Source organism: Lathyrus oleraceus, chromosome 2 (assembly GCF_024323335.1).
Source record: "Lathyrus oleraceus cultivar Zhongwan6 chromosome 2, CAAS_Psat_ZW6_1.0, whole genome shotgun sequence".
In the NCBI taxonomy this organism is placed as follows: Eukaryota; Viridiplantae; Streptophyta; class Magnoliopsida; order Fabales; family Fabaceae; genus Lathyrus; species Lathyrus oleraceus.
Window position 1 is genome coordinate 348,445,339 of NC_066580.1, and position 11,064 is coordinate 348,456,402.

The window sequence follows — 11,064 nt, forward strand, 5'->3', positions numbered from 1 at the left end:
CCCAACATTCAAAACAGAAAATACAGCCACATATAGTGCACAAAAATCATCAATAATCACAACATATAATATCAAGATATCATAAAAATTCAGAATTTAGTAAAATCCCAAATGCCCTATTGGAGTTTAAGGACTCTTCTACCCTACCCTTCATGCATATACCCTTATTATTGAAATAATTTCCCACCCTTACCTGAATTCCTCTTCTTCTACCTCTAGCCAACCTTGCATTTTCTAATTTTGCTCTCCAATTCTATGTACTGTCAAATGGTTTCTCTAAAAACCTAATTTTACTAACTTTTAGAATATATAGTAACCTCTTTACGTTTTCCTAATTATTATTATTTCCCAAATTAATTCTATCTCCTCTCTTCTTACCACAAACTTCCTCAATTCACACAATTTGTCTAATTCTTATTTTTATCAATTTCTCTATTTATTTCTAATAATAATTAAAATGCTAACTATTCTAATATATATTCACCTAATTAAACAAATAACTTTATTATTTAATCACTAAAAGAACTCTAAATAATTCCACTAATTTATACACCACTTAACTATTTTAATTGACCCAATCCACCAATACATCAAAACACACCTTACACACATAATTCCTAAATAATTCAATAAAAATGAATAATTGAAAATGGGGTGTTACAATTCTCCCCCACTTACAGAATTTTCGCCCTCGAAAATTACTTGAGGAAAACAAAGTCGGATACGACTCCCTCATATGCTCCTCACGCTCCTAAGTCATGCTCCCACCAGTTGGTCCATCCCAAACTACCTTCACTAAGGAAATCTATTTACCATGCAACTACTTCACTTCCTGATCCTCTATCCGCATGGGTGATGCCTCAACAGTCAGGTTATCTCTCACCTGCACATCATCCACATGAATCACATGAGACAGATTCAGAATATATCTCCTTAACTGAGACACATAAAACACATCATAAAGATTAGCAAGTGGATACGATAAAGAAATATGATATGCCACCTCTCTTATCCTTTGTAAAATCTAGTACGGACCAACAAAACACAACGTGAGCTTTCGAGACTTCAAAGCTCGACTAAGACCAGTTACCGACGTAATTCTCAAAAATATGTGGTCTCCCTCCTAGAACTCAAGTGTTTTCCTCCTCTTGTCTAGGTAACTTTTCAGATGACTCTGCAATGCTTTCATCTTTTATTGGATCATCTTGATCTTTTCAGTCGTCTGGTGAACAATCTCAGGTCTGAGCACAAAACTCTCGCCTAACTCATACCAACACAAAGGTATTCTACACCTTCTACCGTATAACGCTCATATGGTGCCACTCTGATACTATAATGGAATTTTTTATTGTAGGTAAACATAATTAACGGAATATAGCTATCACAAGCACCTTATTGTTCTAACACACAAACCCTTAACAAATCCTCCAAAGACTGGATAATCTTCTCTGTTTGACCGTTCGTCTCCGGATGATAAGCAAAACTCAACTTCAGCTTAGTACCTAAAGCATCCTGCAGACTCTCCCAGAACCTCGATGTTAATCTGATATTTCTATCCGACACAATACTTGAAGGAATACCATGCAACTTCACAATCTCATCAATATACAATTCAGCCAACTTCTGCAAAGGATAATTGATCCTCATTGGTATAAAATGATCTGATTTGGTCAATCTATTATCTATCAACAATCACCCAAATAGAATCGCATCCCTCAAAGTCTTCGACAAACCTATTACAAAATCCATAAAACTAATATCCCATTTCCATTAAGGAATATTCAACGACTGCATCATACCCAACGACTTCTGATGTTTAATCTTTGACTTTTGGCAAGTTAAACAAGCATACACGAATTCAACAATCTCTTTCTTCATCCCCGACCACCAAAACATCTTATTCAAGTCTTGATACATTTTGGTCGCACCTGGATGGATACTCAGCTTACCACAATGTCCTTCCTCAAGAATACTCTTCTTAAGTTCAAACATATCTGGAACACAAATTACGTCTCTGAATCTCATCACACCATTCTCGTCAATCTTGAAGTCACCGCCTTCACCTCGATTGATCAACATTAACTAGTTAATCAATCCCAAGTCGGTCTTCTGTCCTTCTCTGATCTCGTCAAGAATACTACTGATCAGTTTCAACATACCCAACTTCAGACTGTTAGGATTTTCTTCACATACTAAACTCATATCTCTGAATTTCTCAATCAATCCCAACTCTCAAACCATAAGCATTAACATATGCAAAGACTTCATACTCAATGCATCAGCTACAACATTAGCCTTCCCAGGATGGCAACTCAAACCAAAATCATAATCCTTCAGAAGTTCAAGCCATCTTCTTTGCCTCATGTTCATTTCTTTCTGATTGAATAGGTACTTCAGGCTCTTGTGATCACTGAACACCTCAAATCTAGAACCAAAAAGATAATGTCGCCAAATTTTCAACACAAAAGCCACAATTGCTAACTCCGCACCATGCATAGGATAATTCCTCGCATGAACTTTCAACTGCCTCAAAGCATAAGCCACAACTTGACCATTCTGCATCAACACCCCCAGACCCATCTTCGAAGCATCACAATATACAACAAAGGACGCACTTGGATTCGACAAAATCAAAATAGGAGAAAAAGTCAACTTCTTCTTGAGTTCAACAAAACTTTCTTCATATGCAACATCCAACACATAAGCTTGACCCTTTCAAGTCAACTAAGTAAAAGGCAGTGCTAACTTTGAGGAGCCTTCTATAAACCTAGAATAAAAACCAGTTAGGCCAAGGAAACTTCGAATCTCAGTAGCAGACTTTGGAGTCTCCCACTACAATACAACATCAACCTTTGAAGGATCTACAGAAATTCCACCACTTTAAATCACATGGCCAAGGAACTCACTTCCTCCAACCAAAACTCACACTTGGATAGCTTGGCATAAAGCTTCTTCTCTCTAAACGCCTATAACACAAACTTCAGATGTAGAGCATGTTCCTCATCAGACTTCGAATATATCAAAATGTCATCGATGAAAACCACCACAAACTCATCTAAATATGGATGGAATATTTGATTCACCTACTCCATGAACACGCCTCGCACATTAGATACTCCAAACGACATTATAATATACTCATATTGACCATATCTTGTCCTAGATGCTATCTTCGGAATATCAATTGGTTTAACACGAATCTGATGATAACCATACCTCAAGTCTATCTTGCTGAAAACACAGGCACCAACCAACTGATCCATCAGATCATCAATTCTCGGAAGTGGATACTTATTCTTGATAGTCACTTTATTCAACTGCCTGTAGTCAACACATAATCTCATACTTACATCCTTCTTCTTAACTAGTAACATAGGTGAACCCCATAGAGAAACACTTGGTCGAACGAACTTCTTCTCAAGTAATTCTTCCAATAGTTTCTTCAAGTCACCCAACTCTGAAGCTGGCATTCTATAAGGAGTTGTTGACATCAAACTCTTACCTGGTACTAAGTCGACGGCAAACTCTACTTCATGCTCTGGAGGCAAATCACTAATGTCTTCAGGAAACACTCTAGGAAATTCACATACTCCAGAAAGATCACGAACTATTACCTTTCATCTAGCTTCCAACGAAGCTAATATCACAAAAACTTATGCCATATCCTTCACGTACTCTGTCACTTGCTTAGTTGATACAAATGCCAACTTTTCACCTCCATCGAACTCAGATTCATGCTCTTGAGGAAAGTCGTAGATATCTTCAGGAAAACATCAGGAATCACACACCACTGACATAACATTAGTCATCACATTGCTCTATACTCTATGAGAAGCAACATCAACAATACCTAATCATTTTCCCTAAACACTTCCCAACTTGTCCGACAGACAGAAATCTCGAATCCATAACATCTTCAGTGTTAGGAACAACACATCTTCAACATCGCATGAGCTCTTGCAATCAGCGGCATACTGCAACAACTTATCAAAACAGTTGGTAAACACTTGGTTTAACTTCAACCAATTCATTCCAAGAATAATGTCAATTTGTTCCAACAAAATACAAACCATACACATCCTCATGGAACATGTTCGGATACTCAACACACCATTGGCTCATCTCTGGCCAAAACATCACCTTCCCTATCACAAGGAAGCGACCAACGAGAACACCTAGCTGTCTTCCCTTAAGTATCACACCATTTTGCTAACTGACACCATCCTCAAATATGACTTCCCTTCGGGTTCTGGAAAAGCACAACATCCTCAAAACAGTTGAACTAGCCAACATTGCACTCTTGCATGCGGCAACATGATGTCCAAGCGCTATATAGTTGGAACATCTAAGAGAAGCATACTCTCCTCCCCCACTTATTTCATTCCCAACCTGCAAAATGGAAAACAAAACAAGTATCGACAGTGTTCTCACACACATGTCACATACTACGGAACAAACATAATTTAACAACCTGGTCGGACGGGCCGACCTGCTCTGATACCACTAATGTAACACCCTTCTAAACCCCATGTATAATTAACGAAATTAATTAAACAATCACCAACACAAGGGTGTCACACTTCATAAAAGATAATCTATGTTGCCCCGTAACACGGGTTACAACTAACATATTAACCTGTCATCGCATGCTCACCTTCATTTTGGTATCATCGCAGCATAATTCAACATCAACATTTAAAGAAGGTAAAAGAGCATACGACATTTAGTCTTAAACTTCAATTTTAAAAACATCATAAAGGGTCGTAAGTAGTTCAACTCAACAACTTAAAATATTCAACAAAATATGATTCATCATAAAACATTATAATTTAATCCAAACATTCGACCCTAACCCGATGTTACATGATCAGAGCAGAATTCCACTACATAATGACAACTAATGGAAGTTGCTACAAAGTTGCCTTCCACTTACTTCAATAGGGCCTACTCCTGAGTATCTGCATGATGCCCACGTAGATGCAGCATTCAAACAGAAGGGGTGAGAAATCATAATCAATTATAAAAGGCATAACATGAAAGATAGATTGCAGTCAACATAATCATTCACAACAACATATTATAATTCTCACACCCAAATCATCATCAACATCATACACAATAACTTCTCAATTATAATCAACATCATACACAACCAATATAAATGCAACACTTATGCAATGGACTCAACACCCACTCAACATGCCTGTGGTACCAAATATGAACACTCAAGTTCATTTCACTCCATGATCCCCACCATAGGATCGATTCCCTCTTAGAACCGGAGCACACCAAAATCGCTGCCATCACCATAAGTAACACTTAACTAATCCCCTATAATAGGAATTAGCTACTCGCGCCCGATCCATCACCATAGGATCGAGGCTACCCTAATAAATAGAATCGAAGTTCCGGCAACATGTATGCATGACTCCCAACATGCAACAATGACAATATCATCAACATATACACATCGGTCCACTCTTGACCGTGTATGCCAACATAAACACCAAATCATCAACATAATTTCATCATGTTCATATTATCATCATAAAAACACCAACACAACAACATCAACACAGTCATCTTAATAACATCATTATAGCAACACCGACATAATAACATTATTGTTACACAACAATTATTCATGTTTGATCAATCATTTATCATTGGCATAAATTCATCATTCATAATTTACTACATCATACCGATTAAAATTATGATAATCAGAAACTTATATCAAAACAACAACATACATCAGCTAATGGTAGCCAACAACCAACAAAACATGGAAAATCAACAATTGCAACTTTCACACAAACAACTTCCATATAACAACTAAGGCATCTACAATAATAATGCATTATAAATTAATTCAATGTTAAATACATCATATTCAGCCTCTTAATGCATCACCATGAGAAAGTAATATGTGTTATCTTTCTAACGCTTCAAACCACGCGTCAAACGAAGCTACGGAGCTCAAGTTACGTCATTTTCAATTTTCTAAATTTTTCACGTAACAGTGGTAATCGATTACGCTCAAACCGGTAACTGATTACGAGCTTCGAAAACAGTCCAGAAACCTATTTTTCAAGTGGTAACCGATTACAATCAGAAGGTAACCGGATATAGGTTCGAAGAATAACCTAAAAACTTATTTTTCTCTATTGGAGGCCTTCCGGGCCTCCGATTTCGATTCCGTAAAAAGTCCCGATCTCAGAATTCAAAAACCAACACTCATCTAATGATTAAAACATAACATTTATGATTTATCATATATTGGTATCAATTAAATCATATAATTCATAATTTTATCAATTCCACAAACCTTCGAAACTCTCAACAATGGTGAAGTTATCCTAACATTCAAAATAGAAAATACACCCACACATAGTGCACGAAAATCATCAATAATCACAACATATAACATCAAGATATCATAAAAATTCAGAATTTAGTAAAATCCAAAATGCCCTATTGAAGTTTAAGGACTCTTCTACCCTACCCTTCATGCATATACCCTTATTATTGAAATAATTTCTCACCATTACCTGAATTCATCTTCTTCTACCTCTAGCCAACCTTGCATTTTCTTATTTTACTCTCCAATTCTACGTACTGTCAAATGGTTTCTCTAAAAAAACCTTATTTTCCTAACATTTAGAATATATAGTAACCTCTTTACATTTGCCTAATTATTATTATTGCCCAAATTAATTCTATCTCCTCTCTTCTTACCACAAACTTTCCTCAATTCACACAATTTACCCAATTCTTATTTTTATCAATTTCTCTATTTATTTCTAATAATAATTAAAATGCTAACTATTCTAATATATACTCACCTAATTAAACAAATAACTTTATTATTTAATCACTAAAAGAACTCTAAATAATTCCACTAATTTATACACCACTTAACTATTTTAATTGACCAAATCCACCAATACATCAAAACACACCTTACACACATAATTCCTAAATAATTCAATAAAAATGAGTAATTAAAAATGTGGTGTTACACAATCTCCTGGCTAATGAGAGGAGTTGTGAAAAAACTACCTGCCAGCGGAATATGAAATAGAGAGGAGACATCATCCAATGTAATCGTCATCTCACCAAATGAGAGATGGAATAAAGATGTCTCATTGGGCCATCACTCAAGAAATATTTTCAATAGCTGATTGTCGAGCATGGTCAACGAATATTCCACCAGTGGAAGGATACCACAATCCTCAACAACCGCCTTCACCTCCCGTGGCATCACAATGTTTCGGGACTTCTTCAACTTCAATCCATGGGTGAGCACCTTCAGTATAATTCAGTCTTGTGACAAACAAAGTAAAAAGCATTAGTTAATTTCAAAGTATCAATAATAAATAAAGTTACATTATTGACATATCATGTACATACTTCTCCTTGTCATAATCTGAATGTCACATGATCCGCATATCTGGTGAGCATATAAAAGTCACTGAGCTCATTAGTAAACCCTTCGTCCATGTGTAGAAACGACTCTGTCGAAGCCAGAGCAGCGACCTTTATCTCAATAGGAGGAGTAACATCCATATCATTCGTAGCAGGCGCCTCAGTAGCTGTATGTAGAGTAAGCGCCTCAATATCCGTCAGCGGAGTCACCTCTTTAGTAGTCAGAGTCTTTGCCTCAAAAGGATGGGGACACATATCTCATCTCTGAAGGATGAGGCATCTCTGTCTCCACCACCATCTGCATGTCATCCTGAATCGGCTGACTAAATATCAACTAGGGCATCGATCATCATCTCTCGAGCATTCGCAGCAGCTTCAGCTTTATCACGTTGCCGAGAAACAATCGTACCATCTAATCCTCTTGTCTTCACTGAAAAATAAAACAAAAATATTTAACCTACCAGATATTTCAAAAAATATGGTACCATTATGAATATTTCCGATTTAAAAAAAACCAATAATAATGCCTAACATTTTCCGAATTAAAAAAAGGGTAATAATGCCTAACATTTTCCAAAAATTTCAAAAAAAAAAATGGTAGAACGTATACATTTTTATCACAATTTTAAAAAAATTGGTAAAACTTATGAATTTTTATCAAATTTTTCAAAAAATCCGAAAAAATATATGCATTTTTATCGGAGTTTTTAAAATAATCGATAAAAATGCATACGTTCTACTATTTTTTTTAAAATCCAATTAAAATATATATAAAATATGTGATTTTTCTTGAATACGATAAAAATAAATAAAAAAACTCAGTACCAAAAAATACTGTAAAACATATATTTATTAGTCAGAAATTTTAAATATCCTATATTCTATATAAAAAATCAAGAAATCACCAAAAGTTTAGGAAAAATTCGAAATAAAAAAATGCTTTTAGGAAATGTCTTTTAAAATTTTTAGAAAGTTAAATTTATATAGGAGTTAAATTTGTATAGGAATTACAGGGGTGTCAGGTCAAACTGGGAAGTGTCCGGATAAAATCTCCCGGTTGATTGGTTGAACCTCTAGTTGGGTCGGGTTAATACTAAAGTCCATCATCAGACACCAAAATGCCAAAAAAAAAACTCAATGATTCATCAAAACAAAATCTTCAATTTTCAGTCTCAAATGGCAGCAACAACATCTACAGCAACAACAACACTGTTGATCGATCTCACGCGCTCTCCACGCTCCACCTTTCGCCACTTCTCGTCAAACAATGTTCACATTCTTCACCACCAACCCTTCACTTCTACACTCATCCACAATCGTCGTTCAAATCTCACAACCATCAATTGCAATAGCAAGGTATAAATAAACACATGATACGATTCGTAAAAGTTTAACTCAACAATTCGTTGAAATTCGATTCATATCTTTACACTATCTGTGATTTGTAGCTGAATAACGCAAGTGGAGGAGGAGAACCGTATGAGATGGATGGTGTTTTTGGGAGATACGATGGAGTTGAAGATGATGGTGATGAAGATGATGCAGAGAGTAGTGTTGATTTGTTGATTAAATTCTTGCAGAGTATGTTTAAGAAGATGTCTAGAAAGGCTAAAAAGGCTTCTCGTTCTGTTTTGCCATCAGCGTTTTCTCCTCAGCTTGTAAGTGTCGGTGTTGTATTTTCGGTGTCGGTGTTAATATAATTGATAAGAAAAAAGTTAATTTAGCATTGAAGTTAATTTAAGATGAATCTTACACGCAGTTGTTTATGCTTGTGGAATGTGGCTTAGTTTCCCTTTAGGCACTGGAATTTATCTTTCAATGTTTCATTGACTGATTTCTCTTTTTGCTTTCCATTCAGGTTTCTTTTGCTGTTGATGGGACTCTTCTACTTGCTTCACTTTCTGTTGTCAAAGCACTTCTTGAGGTATTGCGTTTTACAATATTATGTGGCTTAATGAAGAGTTCATGGCTAGTCGGAAGACTCGAAACCTCAGTTTGTTTTACTTCCCATTTATAGTTATTTTAAAGAACATTTTGCTTTTTATGAACACAACTGAATGTAATCAAGCATTTTCATGATGTGAATAAGAGATGAAAGATAGGGCTTGCAATAAAATGCGTGCAGATAATATTTCTTCTACAGTTTCTAGGGATAAAATCATAAAATGTACTCCATCCATCGCCTTGTTCCACAATGGTTTCAAAACCAAGAACGTATAGGACAGAATATTTCTCCCAGAGTTCTCTAAATTATAGATTTTGTGATTTGGGCATGTAGAGAAAAGATTTGTGAAAAGACTTGTGGTAAGGAGAGTAGGGCAAATGGATGAGCAGTTAGAGGTAGACGAAGACCTAGAAAAACTATAAGAGAAATTATTAAGAAAAATCTCAAAATTAATGATTTGGATAGAAACATTGTGGCGGAAATTGATCCATTAAGCGACTCCATTTAGTGGAACAAGACTTGGTTGTTGTTATCTAAATCATAGTATTTGTCATACTATACTAGTATTGGCACACAAGGATTTAAATGTTATTTGCACATTGTTTATGGTCCGTGCATATTGCACACCTTCGTTGATTCTCATATTATATCATGGATCCGGGTAATGTCCGGGCAAGTTATGTGGGAGGAGATAATATGTGTAGTTTGAGACATTGTGAAGTTTGAGATATTTGTGTAGTTTATGCTTACTCACATGGATTTAGGATCATAGAAGCTATAAGCGCTCAAAGCTGAATTTTGTAGTTCTTTTTCTTCACAAAAGTTATTTGCTTTATAACTGGAGAATGTGTTATTAAGTCCTAGTAATAACTAACATCAATTGGTGAATAACCGAATATTGAATATGAATTGCAGGTTATCTGCAACATTGGCGGCACAGTATTTGCTGCTATTCTGATCCTGCGTGTGATATTGGCAGCAGTTTCTCACTTCCAGTCCAGTGGGAATAGTTTCAACCAAGGGGGCAATTCATTTGGTGCTGTAGCCTAAACCTCTTCTGTAAATTTTGTTTGATGGTAGTTTCCATTAGGTAAATATTTTATTCGGTTCAGCTGAATAAAAGCACCCTTGGTATTGATGTGTCGAAATTACACACCAAAGGATGTGATTTACACAATAAGTCATAGATACAAGGATTTGCAATTATTTAGTTATTGTAATTATTTAATATACTAACAAAGTTATAATATAATTACGCAATTTACATGATCTTGTATTCATATTCTCCAACTTCTGAAGCATATAAACTATATGAACCCAACTTGTTATCTACATAAACTGATTTGGGGATATCTTGTGGACTTAGTGAAAGACATTTCCTGTTGATTATTTGATTGACGAAATTTGTGGCAATGCCTTTAGATAAGTTATTTTCTCTATGTAATGACAGAAAATATGTTTTGAGGGAAGTTTTTGAAAGTATGTAGGGTTATGCAAAGAAGATTGTTAGTCTCTAATAAATCTAGAAGTTAAGAATATTAGAAGAATTGAACTCTGTTTTATTTTATTGTTCTAATTTATTTATTCAAACTAGTGACAATGTTTATGGCATTGTGAGGAAACAAAATTCTACATCTTGACTTATATTTAATTTAGGGTATGTGGATCGGTGATACGAGGTGAAATAAAAT

General features: G+C 35.4%; 1 protein-coding gene across 1 annotated transcript; it reads left to right on the forward strand.

Moving 5' to 3' along the window:
* Positions 1-8,507: 8,507 nt before the first annotated feature.
* On the forward strand, positions 8,508-10,642 carry LOC127119454 (protein SHORT HYPOCOTYL IN WHITE LIGHT 1). The gene is made up of 4 exons (XM_051049684.1): positions 8,508-8,784; positions 8,877-9,086; positions 9,287-9,352; positions 10,289-10,642. The coding sequence occupies exons 1-4, from the start codon at positions 8,566-8,568 to the stop codon at positions 10,421-10,423; spliced, it is 630 nt and encodes a 209-aa protein (XP_050905641.1). The 5' UTR covers positions 8,508-8,565; the 3' UTR covers positions 10,424-10,642.
* Positions 10,643-11,064: the final 422 nt, after the last annotated feature.

What these genes read in the sequence shown, in the direction of transcription:
- LOC127119454 (XM_051049684.1), top strand. Translation starts at nt 8,566, where the DNA reads ATGATTCATCAAAACAAAATCTTCAATTTTCAGTCTCAAATGGCAGCA. An exon ending in CAGCGTTTTCTCCTCAGCTT is followed by an intron (nt 9,087 to 9,286) that starts GTAAGTGTCGGT and finishes CTTTCCATTCAG; the next exon opens with GTTTCTTTTGCTGTTGATGG. An exon ending in TTGTCAAAGCACTTCTTGAG is followed by an intron (nt 9,353 to 10,288) that starts GTATTGCGTTTT and finishes TATGAATTGCAG; the next exon opens with GTTATCTGCAACATTGGCGG.